This window comes from Gallus gallus, chromosome 5, assembly GCF_016699485.2.
Source record: "Gallus gallus isolate bGalGal1 chromosome 5, bGalGal1.mat.broiler.GRCg7b, whole genome shotgun sequence".
Lineage (NCBI taxonomy): Eukaryota > Metazoa > Chordata > Aves > Galliformes > Phasianidae > Gallus > Gallus gallus.
The window spans coordinates 28308343-28328085 of NC_052536.1; the positions used below are offsets into that span (position 1 = coordinate 28308343).

Genomic DNA, 19743 nt, shown 5'->3' on the forward strand with positions numbered 1-19743 from the left:
AACTTTGCTTCCACTGCCAACCCTTAAATGTGGTATGGGAAGGGGAGGATCCTGGTTCCACCCCTTCTGGTCACTTGAACAAATTGCATACAGCTGAGCTCCCCTGGGTTGGCCCTGCCTTCCCACCAGGTGCTCAGTCAGTTTCAAGCTGTCATTTAGCATTTCTGCTACAAACCTCTACTGCCATACCACCAACATCCACCTCTGATGTCATGAGATAACATAACAAAATAGAAAGCACTACTTTCAGAGCTGCCTTTGTATGTAGTATATCTTCTCCAAATGAACTACTTGTCCAGCATGATCCCAGATTTGAATTGCCACTACTAGCTATATTGCACTGACTATAAAACGTTTATGTGCTCATAATTCTGTGTGAACACTTAGCTATTACTTATCTGCAAACATCCCTGCGGCATAAATAAAACACAATTAAATTAGGAATTCACCAGCCCTATTTCCATAATTAGATTATGCTGTCCCTCGCTTCTCCCCCAGAAGATGTCCCAGGATGTTATGCTTGCAGAAAGAAGTGTAGAAACATCTAAAACCGATGTGGAAAGCTGCTAGTGAAAAGATGCAGATAGATGAGTTGATATTCCATCTGCTTACACCGGTCCTGTAACATCAACTGGCAGTTCCTAAGCGTAGGTATTGCTGGGTTGTTGTTAGGGCAAAAGTAGGGTCCCTTTGTTGTTATTAATTAATATTAACACTGGGATACCCAAATCCTTTCTTTCCAAGAGGGTAAATAAACAGTGCTGTTACATTCCCTGAGGCTGGTGGATAGCTGTGTGAAAATTAGGGCAACTGGATCTGCCCAGAGGACTTGTGCACAGGGTAACGAGGTATCCCTGGGAAACAATCCCTTCAGCAGCCCTACATGTCACTATTTGTGTCGATCTCCTCCCACCTGCTGGATGACAGAGGGAAGGAGAAAAATCTGCAAAGAGCTCTTCTCACAGCTTCAGAGGAGACATTCGTCCATGCTGATTTTTGGGTATCCAAAAGTAATAATGACAGAGAGGTACAAAGTACTAGTCAGGGTAACAAATGGAAACTCTGTCACTCACCGGGGCTAATCCAGGCTTCTCTGTGACACTGGATAACTTCTAACAGCCTTATCTGTAAGCGACTTCCACCAGCTGGCCTTTACTCAGAGCCCAGACCTGACTACACACACAGTCCCTTAGCTCTGTCATTTGAGTCAGATGTAGTGGCCCTACACAGCTGTCTGCCATCCACATAGAGCAAGAGGTCAAAGGTTCCACTGATGCATGATTCCTGTCTGCAGTTTTCGTGCCATTGAGTGTGAAAGACAAAACATGTGGGAACTATCCTGACAAACTGCAGTCACCGCCTCCAAGTCTTTATGGGCAGAAAGATCTCAAAAAATAAAGATTTGCTGGATACTATATTTCAAGACTAAGATCATGCCAAATTTCAGTGACTTGAATGCCCATTCAAACTTGCAACCTTAAGTTTATCTTAGCAAAGATTTTTGAGCTGTCTTCTTCTGTGTCTCTCTATACTTACCTACAGTGACAGGAATGTCTCAAATGATAGCACAGTTTTTCCTTTAAAATAGGCATCAGAGTCATTTCAAGGAGTTATTTTATTTACTTTGTAAGATAAAAACCCATATTTTAAGGAATGCAGTGTGTTGCAGCTCAATACATTTAGATGATCACAATGTTTTTAATGGTTCAGTGTAAGATCTCTCTTTCTTTTTCACTTCAGTATTTGTATGTTTGTTTATATTTTCATGAACACCTCTCACCAACAGACCAAATAAGAACCCACAACTGCTGGTGGAAATTCTGTCATCTTGCAGGAAGACATGAAACTGTACCTGTTTGAGATATAGGATTATACGTGCCAAGACCTTACTTCTTTCTGAAGAGTTGTCTTAAACAGGGATACCTCTGGTACTCAAGTTTTTGGGAAGTGGTGGAAGTGTTGGTTCAAATGCAAAGGGTGTCTTACTTGTACGTGTGAGAATTGTTCCATTTCATACATGTTCACTGTCTCCTTGGAGAGGAAATGATACGTTTTTCTCTCTAGCTGATTCCAGTACTTCTCATTTGTGTTCTTGTACTGGACTGTGTTTGGTTAGAAGTCTTTTATTTCTTGAATGTGATTTTTATTCATACAAAATGGTTGAGGTTTAACATAAGGACTGCTTCAAACTTCAAAAAAATGTAGAAAGAGTTTGGAACTGCATCAGGCTTGAAATGAAACATTCTCCTCTTCTAAAGCCCCAGAATGGAAGGACTTTGGCATTCTGAGCATGGTACAAAGTGGTATTGTTAAACAGAAGCTAATTAGGATGGGATTTCATGTTGCTAAGAGCTAAGTCTTTGGTATGCAAGAGAGCCAAACAGCAAGGGCAAAGTGTAACTATTTAAGGTTCAAGTTTGCTATTTAATTGAAAATGTTCATACTGGCCCAAAATTTAGCTGCAGTCAGGAAAGTGTTTCTCTTTCAATGACAAAATGATGGTCAGCCTCTATTGCACTTGGTGAGTCCAGATCAGATGTGCTCAGAATATAAGCCAAGAGATTATTTTTCCAACCTGCCAGCATCAAAAGCACCATCTGTGATCGATTTTATGCTAACCGAGTAAACTGCTACTGGAAAATCAGGACAGTTCCCAGAGATCTTGTTTTCTGGGAGGCAGGAATATGAGCTTGCAAGATGAGTGCAGCTGCTGCTATCCAAAACCTGCTGTCTCCTCTGCGGAGGTTGAGAGATACGGCCCAGACACAAATCCATGGGGGGTTTTGCCCGGTCCTGTGCAGGAAGATGAATGCTGACTCTTCTTTTCTGCCTGCACGCCTACCATTCAGAGTATTTACTATGACGGTAGGTCTACCTTAAATATACATCTAGTAAATCAAAGCCCAGATTGTAAAACGTGGGAACTGATTTCATGCAAAGACAGTGGAGATCTGTATAGAGTACTTTGCACTGCTGCATGTCTGCAGAGGGAAGGTAAATCTCCAAATCTGGGCAGAAGATCTCTCTCAGATTTAAAAGCAAAAGCAACTCTTTCTTGTGGCAATGGTGGCACTACTTTTCTCACTAGAGGAATCACACTCTAATTGTGCTCCAGCACAACTTTGCCACAGATGTTAATTTTTAGAAGTTTTTATATAAGGCATTTAATTTCTATGGCGTCTTTCCCAAATAATCTTGGGGAAAACAAAGAAATACTAAAAGCTCTAATGTTATTTGTCCTCATGAGAAAACACTGCAAGGCTGAGAGGAGACAAGAATGCCGTATGGAAATATCGGGCTTTGAATTTTGGCTCTCTTATCTGTAATTAGCACGGGGTCTAAACTGACCACCGCGAGATTCAGGCTCGTGCAGGAGTGCAAAGCAAAGGAAGTGCAGTTCAACGCAGGTGCCACGGCTTATTAAAGCACTGAATGGGATCCAGTTAAACGTCGCACGCAGCGCCGCGGCCCGCCGGCAGGTGGCGCCAGAGCACGCAGCCTGCGGGCAGCGTGGCGCCAACGGCCCGACCGTTACCAACCGCCGCCGGGGCCGCGCGGGCTGCTCGCGTCGAGAGGCGGTGGTCCTCAGGCAGCAAAGAACGTCTGAAGGGAGCTGTGTGCTTTTCCCGGGTTGCTGTATATGATACGCTTATTATTACAGCAAAGCGGACGTTTTGCAATTAAACAGATAGCGTGGTCTCTCTCTGCTCCAGAAAAAAAAAAACCCTGAACTCCACTCACCCACCGCCACCTCCCTCACGGCAGCAGGGTGTGCAGCTCCCTCCTGCACCGCCCTTGGCTGGAGTTCCCAGAGCGGCCAGAGCTTGTGCTTGCCAGCTGACTGGGCACTGCAGACCGAGCTCTGTTCCCCTGCTGTGTGCAATTAACACTAATTAAACAAATAATTAAAAACTACCCCGAGATGTCCTTTGCAGAAGGTCCTAGCTCAGCTTTGTGTTGGAACCCTTGGGTCGTTTTAATTAGCTGTTGTTCTGTGGCCTGGTCCGGGTTTCTGAGGGCACGAGTGTACGTCACGCTGGGGCTGAGGTGAGGGAAGCCCACCGGCAGGGAGAGGCCGCACCATGACCTGCTTTCCAGAAGCTCCTGTGCAGGCTGGCATAGCTCTGGACAAGGAAGCACGGCGTGAGGAGGTGAGCAGGAGTCACTGGGACGGCTGCAGCCAGACAGTGAGATCTGAGCGCTGTTGAAATCTACCTCCAAGATGACAGACCCGTCTCACCAGGAGTTTGACCTCAGGCAAATGGAATGGCCTGGACCAGTCCCTGAGCGTGCCAGTGGGTGCTCACTGGTGGGACATTTTCAAAACGGGCCCTTTTTTTTCTGGTCACTTCATTGCAGGCACCCTGAGGCCTGTTTCCAGAGGTTCCCAACCCTTGAATTTCCCAGCACCTCTGGCACTGAGCCAAGAACATTTTCCCCAGAGGTGAAGGCACACAAGACTAGATTTACTTTTTAAGATACCTGTTAGCTGTGTTTGAAGCCCATCTTACCCTTTACTGATTCCACCACTACTACTCTGTCCTAGAATTTTCTGGAGATATTCAACTGCATCACAAAAACGGTGCAGATCAGAAAAGCCACTCCTCCACCATCTCCTCCGTGTCATTTCTGTCTGGAGGCTGTGCTGTTTGGCAGTTGCTGTGTGCAAGAGAATGGGTGGGTATCGAGCAGGCACACACCTCCAGGCTGCACGGGGAAGGGTGAGTTGTATAACACTTGCTGCATCTGAAATGGAGAGAGGACGTGGTAAGAGCTTCAGGGCAGTGGGTGAAGCCCTGGTGAAATGATACTGTGCTGTAAGAACTATGGATTTGTTTTTTGCACGTGGATGATTTGCCTCTGTGACCAAGATGAAAGGTTGACAGAAGAGAGGGCAGTGCATGTGTTTTCTCTGCGGGTAATACCTGTGTCTGTGCTTGCATGCTGCTGCACATGCTGGCACATTGTGGGCTCTCCACCAGCACTTCCTACTAACCCCCTCCAGTCAAAGTACTATCAAATACTGCTTGCTTAAGGTGCCTGCTGACATTATTTGCCAACACTATAAATAAAAACCAGTCTGAAATATCATTTGAACCTGCCTATGTCAGCTTGTAAGCGGGAGTTATTGCTTTGAGCTGCTACTCGCCCTTTGGAAATGGTACAGCAACGATTTTCCTGCCGATTTGATGGGGTAAGCCCCAGGGTTGACCCCGAGGAGCTCAGTTAACAGCAAAAAGGCAGAGTTGTCCCCTCCTCCGCAGCCATAAGCACTATCACATCCTATTATTCACCTTCCAAAGGAGATCAGTGCTTTTCTGCTGTTTTTGTGAATCACCATGGAAACTGTCAGGAACAGAGCCATGCCAGAGAGGCTCGGCAACTGCTGCTGTCAGAGCACTTTGTCTGGAGATCTTGCCTGCTGAGAGATGAAGCCTTTTCCAAGGCTGCTCACCTGTGGATGACCCCTCATGGGAGAAGTAGGAGCAGGGACCTCCACGGGGGATCTTGGCATATCCACCCTACACATAGGAGTGAAATATTTCCTCCCTTTACAAAACTCCTTGACAAGTCTGAAAGATCCCAGAGCAGAGATCACAAACGTCTGGGAACTGTGTGCCTGGCTCCGGTGTGAGACCAGGAAAGGAGCCAAAAACCTTTCCAGAAGATGTAGCCTCCCTCCTGCACTTGCTGTAGAACAGCCTGCCCACTGGTTCCAGCAACAGAGGCTCTTGCAAGTAGGACTCCTACAGTGGTGAACCACGTTCCTCTCCACACCCCATCCTGACATCTGGCAGCTGTAAGGCTGACTTCAGTGCAAGACTGGGAAGGCAGCCAAAACCCTTCCTACAGACTAGCCCCATCTCTTACTAGTGTCTTCTTTGCCCCACTCTCAGACAGTTCACCAGTTTTTACACAGGCAGGGATCCTCTGTCATGCTCTGTGCAGCATCTCCTGCTTTGGCCATAGAGCTGCCCCAGCTGCCCGTGCCAGAGTTCTCAGATCTGCACCCAAAAGGAGAGTGAGCTGGGACCTACTTTCCTCCTAACAGAAAGTATTGATTTAACAATACTGAAATGGAATTTCCATCCAGTACTGCTGCACGGAGGTGGCAAGGACAAGGATATCCCTTCTACCTGGCCTAGCTAACTCTCACCCATCCAACAACTCTTCTTACAACACCAATGGGGTTCAGACATCAATTCACTCCTCATGATCCTGTCTGAATGTGTTGAGAAGCTCTTTGCCGTGATGGAATGGATGATGAGCTGTGATCAACCATAGCAGTAGTGGAGCTTTTTGCAATACAGGGGAGCTCTGCTGTCCAGTGACCTGCAGCACACACTATTGCCTCTTCAGTGCTCAGCCCTAGTGAATGTGTCCTACAGAGAGCTGATATTTAAGAATTGGGCTGAGACCACTAGTTTGACCACAAAGCCATCTCTGCTGCTGCTTGTCAGACGGTAGCAGTATTTCATTTCTGATACTTGGCCAAAGTGCAAATATGTACTCTTTTCCCAACCAGGTTTGGTTTTTTCTCTAGTGTAGCTTTTTGCACTGTGCTTCCAGAACCAGCCTGGCATTTCACAGGAAACCTGGAGAAGCAAAATAGTCATTGACTGCAGCCTACTTTGCCTGTGCTGCACTCCTGTGTTGGCAGAACTGCTGCTGCTTCTGGAAGTAGAGGTCGAGGGATACATACTCCCTTTTGCAGCAGCAGAACGGTGACCATCCTAAACCACTGGGGCTGCAGGAGTAGCAGGTCCAACGTTTCAGGGCTCTGCCTGATTCTCCCCGGCATCTAGTTCCATCTCCACTCTCCCTTCTTTCTCTACCTCCTTCTGGCAGGAGCACGCAGGACTCCCACCCTTGGGGCAGCAGCACTCAGTTTTGTTAAGTGCTGTTGAGGCAGCTCTGATTAGTTGCAGCATCTGGGCTTGATACAGTTTTCCTGTGAGATACATCCTGTATGGCATCACTAGCACAGCATTTAACTCTAATAGCATGCGGACCCTGAAAATGATTCAAAGAGCACTGTTGTCTGTGAGAACCTTATGGGCTATGCACCATCCAATACCTGACACAGAAGGTCCACACAAAACAAATACACTTGTGATGATTGTTTTACTCCTCCTCAGCCTGAGGACTCCCATGTGCTGTCCTCCTTTCTTCTCCCCTGTACAACAGCAGTTTGACACAGACACAGAAGCAAGCTGGCAACAATTTACTTAAGTTCCAGCCATTTAATATACAATCTAGATAAAACCATGAGGATATAAGCACAAGAAAACATTTTTTAATGAAGATTTTAAGTCTGTTTTATAGAAGAGAAAGTTACGAGTTTGTTGCTTGGGTTGTTGTTTATTTGGGACTTTTGTTTGTTTGTTCTGTCACAGTCTATACATGATAGTTGATGTCTTCTTAATCTAACAGAGTAAGATCTAATGAAATCTGACACTTGCAGGCTGAAATAGGAGAAATATAGAGATGAAACAAGGCATAACCTATTAATGCTGGTAGTAACACGGCAGTTACTTCTGGACTGACTCCCTGAGGATAATGGGAATTCTCATCTGTTTTGCTCCCTGCCAGTAAAGACTGTGCATACAAAACATATGCTTTTGCTCAAGCAGGAGATCTAGTGTGACTACAACACACAAGGACCTTTATGTCCTGTGCGTCATGTGTAACAAAATGACCAGAATACAATCAAACCCTGCTGATACAGTACTTACTGGAGGGCAACGGCTTCCTGGCCCTCCCACTGGGTCCTCCCACAAGCAACTAGTTTATGCAGTGAGGTGATCCACAGCTGCCAGTCCCCTGTTTTCTGCTGCATGAGCTTGTCTTTGCTAATTAGAAGATAAGCAAGGCAGGAGTTTGCAGGTCTGTGTTGCATCTGTCAGCACACTGCAAGCCCACAAGAAACAGAGCATGAGAAGAGCACAAAGGCCATTTTCAACTTCATTAAGCCTCTAACATGGATGGAATTTAGAGAGCTATGGTCTGAAGCCAAAGTTCTTGATGGAGAGAGACAAGTACCTTGCATAGATGTTCCAAGGCACTGTCTTGTTACTGAATAATTTTTTCCCACATAGGACTGAGCGTTGGTGGGGCTCACACACAGACTGGGTCTGGTTGGTGTTCCTGCCCCTTTGGTAAGTTTTCAGCAGCGCCGTGTCTGGAACGTTATTATCTCTCCCATCTGCAGGACTGCAACAACTCTGCTTACTTGAGACAGTTTTTCTGCTCTCATCTACTGACAGCTTGTTCTCTTGTATCTTCTTGCCCTTCTATTTAGGTATCTCAGATAAGGTGCTCTTAACAAAGCGGTCTGTGCTTGTGTTGTGATAACAATAGCCTAACAGTGCCAAGCTAGTTCTCTTGGAACTGCCAGAGAGTTTGTTTTGTCAATAAGGTACTTGCTGCTTATAGTAAATTTTGGTGGGTTGTGGCTTTTTTTCTTTGTTCGTTTGTTTGTTTTCTGAATGATTTGTCTGCAAATTATGAAGAACTGACATAGAGTGCTGGAGCAGACATATTAAAGATAACTGCCAAGGGAAGTCCCTCGGGAACTGTGCCATACTACTGGCTGTTCTCATGATGTCCTTCCTCTGAAATTAAAACAATTTTTCTATCATCTGCATTATTTCACAGAGAGCACTTAAAACTTTTTTTTTTTAAGAATTATTTTGTAAAATAATTTAATTGAAGGGTCAGCAGATATCAAGAGGTATAGCTTTATAGAATATCTGCATTAAAGAAATGGAAGCATGTGGTTCTGTGAGTGCTGATGTGGTTCTGGGCATCCAGGGGTTAAAGTAAGGTGTGCGCAGGCAGTTCTTGGGGAGGTACTTTGTATAAAGTTCAGTGGCTGAGGAATGTCCTGGCAGTCAAGCTTCAATGCCTGGGAAAAACACAAGGCCAGATGTTTTAGCTAGTGATACAGTCCTGTTGGCTTCGCTGGTGCAAAGGAGAGAATTTGACCAGTAACTTTAAAGGAAGAATGAGAATACTTCATAAAATTCAGAGTAAGTAACATTGCGGTTGCATGCTGTGGTCAAAAGAAATCAGAAACTGTATAGGAAGGATGAAGGTAATAACTCCTTTTCCCATTTTGTCTTTGTCCAGTCTCAGTTCAGAAGAAGAGCATGAAGCTACCTTATGCCCTGCTGAAACACCTGTAGGGAGCCTCAAGACACATTGGTTCTGGTTATTTATTACAACTCCTTATTCACTGGGAGTAACAATTAATACAGGCGTGCAGGAAACATACAGATTGCAGGCGATTGGAGTCCCTTGTGCTGCAAATTGCTGGAGAAATCTACTGTCACAACAGCCTTCTCATCTTGTATTCCTGCTTGTCCCTGCTCAGCTGGCCAAATGGAAGAACTCCTTGCCAGATGCCTGTTTCTTTTCAGCCCTGTGCCTGTCTCCTCTTGGCTCACGGGCCATCTCTATGTAGTTCTATTCCGCTCTCCGCCTGAACCAGCTCAGAAATGCATGCTTTGTCTAGTAGCTAGAAAAGAACAGGCAGTTGCATTCAGCCAAAACCCCATGACATTGGAAACGGATGAGAAATTGAAGTGAGACAATCTTGAGGGAACTGCAAGGTCCGTGGAGTCTTTGGAAATCTGACTGCCTATTTTGGGTAATGAGGCATAGATTTCAGAGTCTGCCTTCAGTCACTTCAGTGTCCAAATCTTGACCTAATGGTCTAAGTTATATTTTGCAGCTTTGATCACATAGTCACATAAGTGTTTTTGTTCATTTATGGTAAGAGATTCACTAGCCATTGTTTCTCCTCTGAGACACCAGAGAAAGCACACTGCCAGTTGTCTACAGCAAATCATACAGAATCATAGAATCATAGAATGGCCTGGGTTGAAAAGGACCACAGTGATCATCAAGTTTCAGCCCCCTGCTATTATGTGCAGGGTTGCCAACCACCAGACCAGGCTGCCCAGAGCCACATCCAGCCTGGCCTTGAATGCCTCCAGGGATGGGGCATCCACAACCTCCTTGGGCAACCTGTTCCAATGTGTCACCACCCTCTGTGTGAAAAACTTCCTCCTAATATCTAACCTAAACACTTTGATAAGCAGCAGATCTTGGACCAGGCGATACCTGTGAGCCAGATAGATGCACCTGAGAATTTGTTCAGCTATGCCAGTTTGGGGAGGGGAGGCAATGAGCAGCATATAGCAGAGGGCAGCAACAGGCAGCAGCTGGCATTCCCCAGCAGCCAGTTTGCCAGCCTGATGTAACAGGTATATATGTTCACATATGTCAATATGTATTCACATAAATGCATGCTACGGATAAAGCAGCTCACTAAGCGATATCCCTAGCCTTGAAGAGAATATTTCGTGCGCTGCCAGCTCCCAATAGAAATGCTTGTAGCTGTAGGCTGGTGTGTTGGTGCCATTCTGTGTGAGGTGGCCCAAGTACATGGGGAGGATAGCATCCACCGGCCTGGAGAGCTTTTGGGACACTTATCTGGTTTTCATCTCTCCCAGCATGGACCCATGCCCGGGGGATGCCTGCAGCTCACAGAGGGGCTCCAGTTGGAGACTCGGCCATGCAGCAGAGGAGGGCGGTGAGGCTCTGCGGTGGCCCCAGTGTCAGCACACCTCTTGGCCACCGCTGTGTGAGAAGCTTAGAGCAGCGGTGGGAGACGGGGCTCACCTCACCCACAGAACGCTGCTGCACCTCGGGGCTGCGGATGGTTTGGGAGCACTGGCTTTGAAAGCGGAGCGATGACTACAAGGGGAATCCCAGATGCCGAGGAGGGTGCTTGCAGCCGCCAGGAGCTCTGCCCTTAGTAGATTCCAGCAACTTCTGCCGTTGCCCTATAACACAACAAGATGGCCGTCCGGCCGGGGCAGCCCCGAGGGGACGGCCGCGAGGAGCCCGGCCCGGGATGCCCCGCCGGTACCGGCGCGCTCTCAGCACATTCTATCAGCGGCAGCTCCCGAGGGCCGTGCGAAGGGCAGTCGGTCCCGCCAGCAGCAGAGCGCGGCTGCGGCTCCTCTCCCCGGGCCCGCCCCGTCCCCCGCGGCAGGCTGCCCTCCCCACCTGCCCCACCGCCGAGCCCGAGAAGGGGTTAAAGCCCGTAGCGGGTGATGTCAGTTCCTGCGCTCTTCGAGAGGGCTGGCTCTGATATTTGAGCCGGTCTCTCCCGCTCGGAGGAGAACGGCGAAGTGCTGAATGGGACAGAAGTCGCGCCGGGCACCTGCTTGCACCCGACGGCGGCCCCGCCGCTGCCCTGCGCCCGAGCGATCCCCGCGCCGGGCAAGGTGAGCTCGGGAAGGGGCAGCCTGGGCCCCGTCGCTGCCGCAGGGCAGCCCTCGGGTGGGGAGAGGGCGGTGGGGATCCAGCGGGTCGGTCCGTGCGGAGCTGGCGGAGCTGCTCGCTTGCAGTTGCGCGGAGCGGGGCTGCGGGCAGGAACGGCGGGTCTGGAGGGAGATGCAGCCCGAGATCTGCTATACATGCGTCCCGCCGTCCGCTCGGGCTTTATGGTAAGCCCCGGTGTGCAGGGCGAGATCACGGCGGCAGAATGCGAGAGCCGTGAGTCCTCTTCCTGCCTTGTGACATTTCTGCTCAGGCCACCTGCGCTCACGGAGAGAGATCTTATTCTTTTCCCCTTTGCCAAACGTTTCCCGGTGCGCAGCAAGCCCTACCTGTGTTTTGTCACCGTGCTTTCTCCGTGCATCCCAAGCCACTCTAGCGAGTGGGAAAAGAGTCTGTGGCTGAACAGATCCAGTGTCCTCGGGGTTAAAAACGTGGGGGTGAAGTTGGCTGTGAGGTGGAAAGCAAGCACACACGAAGAGCTGGGTTTTGCCCGCCGCCCATACCTCTGCCTGCTCCCTGTTGAGGGCAGCGACATAGAAGGAAATCTCTCTGACCGGTGTTATCTCTGTCATGTTTCTGACTATTCCTTTTTGTACCAAGGTGGTAGCAGACCATGGTTTGGCTCTGAGTTCAGGCAGATTCTGGTGCCTTTTTCCAGCAAATGCTAAGAACTGTGCTCCTTCTACACTGGGCTCCCCATGGCAGCCCAAGGAAGCAATTTCCATAGCTTCCCAAGCACCTGCATCTGCAATATGGAAACAGTGCTTTGCTTCTCTCGTTGTTTGCATGGAATGAACGAGCTGCAAACACTTCACACGTGTATATATCGTGTATCTGAAAATGTTCATCGTAATCAGTTATCTTGGATTCTTAGAAGGTTTTTCAGGTGAAAATATACAAAGTCTGAAGTGCTGCTGGATCCAATGTAGAATTCAGAACTTCTGAGGTACTGATTGAATCCAGTCTAGAGACAGAAAACATTACTTTCAGGTATACATTTTAGCTTCATCGGGATTACATCTCGGACACTTAAAGTAAATACAATTGCATTTCTTTTGGTTATAGCATTTGGAATAGAACTGTCCCTGACATTCATAAAAACTTTTACATCTGGAAGTCAGAACTAGAAGTCTCACATCTGCATTCAGGTTCAGTTGATTTTGTTTCCTGCAAGATTCTAAGGACTGAGCATCTCCTGTTACCTTCACTGTATGTTGTTTGATGCTCGGCACTCTGAAAATGAAGATGCTCTTCAAGAGATGCCTGCATTTAAGAATCAAGTTTTGATGATCTCAGCTTTTCTGAGCAATGTGACTGCTTTCTGTTCCCCACATCCCCAGAGAAAGTACACTGCACCTGAAAGTATATTTCCTGACTTCTTCATATGCCAGAGGAAAAAATGTAAAATCAGTTTTATATAACCATATAAATATTGTTTATAAAACTGTATAAATTCTCCATCTGATTTGAAAATTACCAATATCTGAAGAAAAATCATATCGAAAAACTTAGTGGATCAACATGGTTAAGAGTTCTCAAAAAGCAAAACAAACAAACAAACAAAAACCCCAAAACCCTAAATAAAAATCATATGAGCTCTCGTGTCCAATAGCAAGGATTTCATGTCAGTCTACTAGATTAAAGCTGATACCGTAATTCATAAAGCACAGATTGACTGCCTCTGTTTCAGAGACAAGGTGGGGAGGAGTGGTATATTTAACAGCAGCTGAGAATTCAGAAGTTTGAAGGAAAGTTGTAATTTAGCAGATGAAGGTAAGTGTGAGGTGGTAGACATTGTTCCAGAGAGACATGATCTATTTCTCTGAAAAGATATGGCTTTTACTAGAGAGAAGAAGCTTTAAACCTAATCTCTGGTCTTCTAAAATCATTTGATAAGATGACACTTGGGAAAATTATTAGCAGAAGTTGGGGAAATGGGGATTAATAGAAGACTGATAAGATGTGCAAAGAAATGACGGAAGAGAATGTGACACTGTGCTGAAGGGGGGATGCTGAAAGGTATTTTATTGGAAGAGTTGGATGGGGTTTAGTAAAGGATGAAGTGAATGCTAATGGCACAAAATAAAATCATGCATTAGATGTAGGAACAGAATGTATAGAAAGCCCGGGAGATCACTGGTTAGAAACAGCAGAGGAGGAAAATATGTGAATATTCCGATTGATCATAGGATAAAAATAGGCCTGCTAAAATTTGAAATAGACTGGAGTGCAGAGATCCTTGATCTCATGGAAATCTGGTGCAGACCTGTGCTTTATTAATCTATTCCAGGATCTCTGTAATGAGACCCCCCACACTCTTACATCTGGCACTTGTGAAGGCAAGGACAGCTCCAGTTCCTATGCTCTGGTAGTGTTGGCTTGTCTGTGGATGTTGACCACCAGTGCAATATGGCCATAAAAAGGCAAATGTGATCAGGTGTGATATTCTCTAGAATTACTGCCTTCACAGAAAGCTTTGGTGAGACTACACACTGTTTTCCAGCTGCAGATGTGGTCACCTGTGTCTGAAGGGGAGTGAGAAAGACAAAAGCCACCTCTTATATTACGTGCCCTGAAGTTGGAACAGGTGCAGAAGGAGGGTGGTAAGTTTTCATAGAAGACTAGAAGAGCTCCTTATCTCTGGCCTTGCAAAATGAAATTTCTAAGGAGAAGCTTTTGCTATCTATGAATGTACGAAGGGGAAAATATGGGGGGGGGGGGGGGGGGGGGGGGGGAGAGAAAAAGACGAGTTAGGCTGAAGGGCAATATTTTGCAAGAATGAACAGATACAAGCTAGTTATGGTTACATTTATGTTGGTAATTACAAGCCGGCTCATTAGAGGGGTGAGGTTTTAGAACAACAGGAATAGCGGGAGCAAAAATGCCTGTGCAGTTCTAGGGAATGGCTACGTTCATGTACAAAAGGGATTATGTGATGCCATTGTCCATAGTGAGAGGGAATGAGTCTTACAGACTTGGGACACCTCTCCTAGTCTTGGACTTTGACCTGGGTATTTTCGTTCAGCCAGCAGTTTTGGTCTAGCTGAGGAAGTTACTTTTGCTCTGACATAAACTGTGCAGTAAATCAGATCTGTTGACTATCAGTGGACTTAAACTCTATGAATAAAGACTAAAATATCTTTGTGCCTATGTGAAAGAATTCATTTGAGACCTGAAGTATTGCATCCAGAACAGAGGTGCCAGTAAAAAGAATTAGTGTTGTAGGATCCTTCCACAGCTAGTGCATTTCTTTTGACTTGAGAATGAAACCTCTAATTGAGATTGAAATCCTACACTCTTGTGAAGTGTGTGAAAGAGCCTGGTTAAATGCCTGGTGAGGAACTAGGGCTAGAGATTCATTCTACTGATGCACTGGGCTGGACTGTGGAAAAGGCAAGCCTATATTTCTATAAGCTGTAGGGGTACTTGTTGAATCCTCATTTTTCTTCCTAGAATTTTTGTTTATTTGTTTCCTGGCCCCTCTTCCACCTCGCAACACACTGCCTGGAAAACTTCCTATTACTGAACAAAGCTGTCTGTATACAAAATAACTAACAGCTAATGTTTGTAGCTAGAGGGTATAAAATGTGCCTTCCTTTATTCATCTGTGTGCTTGCTGTTCTGAGTTAAGTGGCCTGCTGTGTTATGTATACTTACACTATTATGTATACTTAGGGTAATTTCAAATTCTCCTACCTGCAAAATATGAGCCAGCTGTGCTGGAGAGCAGATACGACCAGAGGGACATCTGAAGCGTTCTCACCCTACAAAGTCAGATGTACAGCAGTAAGGCTGAGTGACTCGATTGCTCTTTCCCAAGTCTTGGCCTGTTGCTTTGGCTCCAGTTCAGGGAAGCTCTGATCTTGCCTGTGAGCAGGTGAGAAGTCCCTTTAAGTTTGAGCTTCAATGTCTTAATGAAGCTGATGAGCTAATAACTGTTTTGGCTTTGCAAATGTTTGTTCTTGTAGGGTTGCACAGCTTGTTGCTGGGCTTTACACATTCATTTGGTATTATAATGTCTGTGAATGCTCAGCCACTTCTCATTTTGATTAAAGGCACTCTTATTATGCACATCTTACATAATCTGTGCCCCTTTTAAAACAAAATAAAACTTCTAAACTGTTACGGAGTAAGAAAATTAAACAACCACAGCTTTTTCCACTTCGTGGAGTTACAACTCTTGATGTCTACATCTTCAGTTTTGTCTTCAGACATAGCTTGTTCGTACTTGGGATGTATCTCTTTGTTTTAATGAAGTGCTTGTTTGGATACTCTTCCACTGTCTGTCATCCTCACATGATGTCTGATGGCTGTGGAGATTGGTTAAAGTGAAATGTTTAAGCTGCAGTAAAAATGGAGTTCAGAGCACAGAGTCTGAAGACACCCATGCGATGCTAGTAGTCAGTAAAGCCTGCTCTCTGTGGCACAGGAGCAGATATAGTAAAGGTGGAGCTTTTGGCATGCTCTAAACCTTAACTTAAATTGTTCAGAATGTTCAAGATAATGGACTTTTTGTCACTGCCCTTCCTCAGACTGGGAAGGATGAAACACAGAAATAAACAGGTCAGCAATAGAATTGACAGTAGTAGAGCATTCAAGTCTGTTGACTCCTTGTGCAATGTCATTTCCAGGAGTGATAATGGAGACAGGCTGTCTCTGGACAAGAAACTCTGGGTAAGCTGACCACAAGCTGCTTGCTTGTCTGTGCTGAAGAGACAGACCATCTGTCACAGCAGCATGTGTGAGCAGGAATACTCGCTTCTTTTTGCTGCTGTTCACATGGAGGAAATGAGGGATTGAATGGTGCTGCAGCAGGGGGGAGGGAAGGAGAAAGAGCTCCATGTCCCAAAGCTGCACTGGTGCTTTTCTATCTGCATCTTGGAAATCCACGTCACATTCTTTCCTCTTCCTTTCCCCATGGGCCTCATGATCCTGCTGCTGCATCTGTGATAGCACCCTTGCATTCTTTATCCTCAAGTCAAGTCTGCTGCTACCACAAAAGTGAACTTACTCTTCTCCAGAGATTTTTGCCTCCCCACTTTGGGGAAGTGGAAAATGTTAACTTTTTTCATGCAAGTCTGTATATGCAGATGCTCAGGTAACATGAAGTGGGTTTTGGTTTAAAAAGCTGCAACTTCTTTTCTTGGTAGTCTGTACACAGAGCAGCAAACAGACTTTCAGTGCATGGATTATATGTGTGTGCTTCTTCATAACTTTTTCAGAAGCAGTCATGTCCAGCAGTTTGCATTTCCATTCTTCTGCAAGCTTCTTTTTAGTCAGCAAGTATTAATATGGGCATGTAGGGCTTTTTGCTTCCTAGGCTTTTTTGTTGGATAAGGTCTTCTGATATTATTTCAGAGTCTGACTGGAAGCATGGAATACATCAGGTTTCTAATGTGAGTTCACTTTTTGCATATTCTATACTATGTATTTAATGTTCATAGTTTTCAGATTTTCCTGCTGCCAAAAAAAAAAAAAAAAAAAAGTTCTAGAAATGTATTTATTGGAAAATAATATGCAAGGGCTGTAAACATAGGAAAAAACAAATTCCAGGTTTTTGACTGTGGTTAGCTTTAAAAGATTTGCCCTCACTCAACCCAATAGGTCCTTTCCATCTCTTCTTTCTCGAATTCAGCGTTAAATGTATTCATGGAGAGTGAAAGAGGAACATGACGTATTTAGGAGAATAATCTTAGTTGAATGTGTCCTAAATAACTGTGTCGAGTGATCCCAATGTACAAGGCTTTCTTTTCTTCTCTCTGTAGTGCTTGATAACATTAGAGGCATAGTTGTGTTATAAAGGTTTGTATTTTTAACCCGAGTCTGTGTTTGAATGAGAAAATGTACAAGCTTTCAGGGTTCTTGTTGTGCAACTTTGTTTCTTCTCATTTTTTGTTTATCCCTGTCCGTAGGCAGGTCCTATTGCAACAACCTCAAAGATGCCAAAATGGCGGAGAGGAGTCCTGCCCAGACTTGGGGCTGTACAAGGCTAGAAAGGTTTATTTTATGATACGACAAAACCTGGATGCCAGCTGCCTGGCAAGGAGAACATAGATCTTACAAAGCACAGAGAACCTCTAGCTCCTCCTTCAGCCTTGTGTCCAGCTCTGCTGCCAGTGCTGAGCAGCATGTGCACTGCCTTACATTTTCCAGAGAGCTGGACTTGAAAAGTCATTCTGAGACTTAGAGCTGATAGGACAGCTTACTGGGTTTTTTTTTCAGATGGGAAGAGGAATACTTGAGGTTAACTAAGAATTGGATGCAATTTGTGGACAGTGTTACTTCATATGTTACATCCTCTTAATGGTCTACATGATGTAAGACACTGGTGTCTCAAACTAGTAATGAATGTATGGCCTCATTTCTATTTTAAAAGTTTTATTGACTTGAGAGTTTTCAACCATAGTAGTACGAAAAAGGCAGGAGGAAAAACACTTCTAGCCCATAGGAAAAGGCTGAGTAGGGCTGTAAGGATGGCAAGATGGCTGTTTGTGGAACTTACAGTATGATGCATCAGTAAATTATTTACTCAGTCTAAAGGTAAAAGTTTATTTGAATATTCATCTGTTACCCATTAATGGCTGCCTTTTGTGTGATTCAGTGCTTGAGTATGCTCATCTGTAATATCTGTAGCTGCATGTAGCTGTGCTGCTCTTTCGTTTTCTAGATTTCCACCCTCTTCCAAATGCAGCTGTATCTGTGGAAGATATCACTGCTTCCTGGAGTTCATCCCTGCTCATCAGCTAGAAACCATCATCCTCTCCCTACTGAGAGGGTGATGAGGGCAAGTTCTCCTGAGTTCACTGTACGTAATTACCCACATCCTGACCATTAGCAAGGTCAGTGCAAGTTGGTGTACTGTCATATTTATCTATGACAGCAGTAAGAAGAGAAACTTCTGGCAGAGGGCATGTCTATAACTTGGGATAGCACCACTTCAGAGTCTGCTTGTGGAAGAATTCACCTTTGTTCCCAGTCTTACTGACTAAACTGAGGAAGACTGGGCCTAAGGAATGAAAAGTTTGCCAGTTTAATATGGCTTTTTTTTCCTCTTCTTTTCTCTAGGATTTTTAGAGCACTGCAGAAGGTGTCCCAGGTGGACGAATAACTTCACAATGGCTGAACTCACAGAGGAGAATGGCAGTTGTACAGACTGGCAAAAGCGATGCCTTGCATTGGAGTCCCAGCTCTTCAAATTCCGCTTGCAGGCAAGCAAGATCCGAGAGCTGTTAGCTGAGAAGGTGAGACAGTGGTGACTTCTGTTTCATTCTGAATTATAGCAAGAAAGCAAAAAATCTGTAAATACTGAACCATCAAGCAAAGTCCTACCTGCAGTAGGGATCTCTTTGTAATTTACAAGTCATATCACTTTTCTTATCACTTGAGGTACAGGGATGTTGCCATAGTGATATAAAATGGTGTTAGTGAAAGTAAGAACTTGGCCTTGTTTGTTGGAAAATCACCAGGTATTCTGACTACTGGAAAACACCATAGTAGCAAGATGCTGGACCTCTAATGTGTGAGGCAGCTACAGAGCAAAGATGGATTATTTTAATTACAGTAGTGGGATTGGGTTTGGCAATAGAAAAGCTTACAGGATGAGAAATGATACTGTAAGACTGGACAGTGGTACATGTATTGCCATAATGTTAGAATAATGTTGCATAACCAGTCAAAATATTCTGGAGATGCTGAAGATCAGAACCGAGATGCTTTTCAAGATCAGGGTCTTAGAAACTTGCAAAGTATCTCGTCTTGAGGCAACTCCTACCAAACCCTTTGAAGTGCTTTATATGAACTTGCCTGCAATCTTAGAGGAGAGGACAAGCGAAGATTAGAGATTTGGGGATAGGTATTTTTGGTGGGTCTGTTCTTTGTTTTGTTTATTTGTTTTGTTTTTATTGTTTGTTTGTTTCCACCATGGTGTCCACTTTCTTTATCTCAAAATAGTTTACGTTTCAATTTGAATTCAAGCTTTTTCATTAAGCTCTAATTTGCATGTTATCCAAGTTTGTAATTCACTGTGGAGTTCCTTGTTTCAAAATGTGGCTTACAGTATTTCAGTCCAGTTAAAGATTATTCAGCCATTCAATCACTGTTGTTAAAGTGAGCACAATTTCTTTCAGTTGCGCTTTGCTAATAAAGTTGAAATCTTTGTGACTGAATGCAGTTTACTCTGAATGCTTTTAAGTTATACCGGTTGATAGATGTATTCTAACTCACTTTTGTTCCATTTTGGGTTACTTAACTTCTGTGTGTTCATGCCTATCTGTGCGGGGTTTTTTTGTTTGTTTGTTTTGTTTTATGTTTTTAAATGACAATAACTTCAGAGGGAAGTGATTTTTATTGTTGCTCTCAGTCTGATTACATTTCTACTAATGCTTTATA

General features: G+C 44.9%; 2 protein-coding genes across 10 annotated transcripts in view; one reads left to right on the forward strand and one right to left on the reverse strand.

Annotated features, from left to right (window-relative positions):
- Window positions 1–8126: 8126 nt before the first annotated feature.
- Window positions 8127–19743, forward strand: part of PLEKHH1 (pleckstrin homology, MyTH4 and FERM domain containing H1) — a 54728-nt gene continuing 43111 nt past the window's right edge. For 3 of the 7 annotated variants that reach the window (XM_004941713.5, XM_040701538.2, XM_040701539.2), the window contains exons 1-2: window positions 11189–11300; window positions 18421–18596. In XM_004941713.5, coding sequence (XP_004941770.2) covers window positions 18471–18596 — 126 coding nt within the window. In that variant the 5' untranslated portion in view covers window positions 11189–11300; window positions 18421–18470. Of the gene's footprint in view, window positions 8160–11188; window positions 11301–13858; window positions 13959–15030; window positions 15233–17971; window positions 18161–18420; window positions 18597–19743 lie in introns of those variants that run through there. The other 4 variants (XM_040701535.2, XM_040701536.2, XM_025151140.3 and 1 more) reach the window with 4 other exon arrangements.
- On the reverse strand, window positions 8153–12953 carry LOC112532518. Of its 3 annotated transcripts, XM_046941933.1 has the most exons (3): window positions 11685–12953; window positions 10690–10853; window positions 9205–9520 (listed from the first exon to the last, which is right to left on the reverse strand). In XM_046941933.1, the coding sequence occupies exons 1-3, from the start codon at window positions 12201–12203 to the stop codon at window positions 9514–9516; spliced, it is 690 nt and encodes a 229-aa protein (XP_046797889.1). In that variant the 5' UTR covers window positions 12204–12953; the 3' UTR covers window positions 9205–9513. The 3 variants fall into 3 exon arrangements, 2 of the variants coding, with proteins under 2 accessions (XP_046797890.1, XP_046797889.1); XM_046941934.1 differs by lacking the exons at window positions 9205–9520; window positions 10690–10853 and adding an exon at window positions 8153–8908; XR_006939310.1 differs by lacking the exon at window positions 11685–12953 and adding an exon at window positions 11080–11101 and having other exon boundaries at window positions 9205–10853.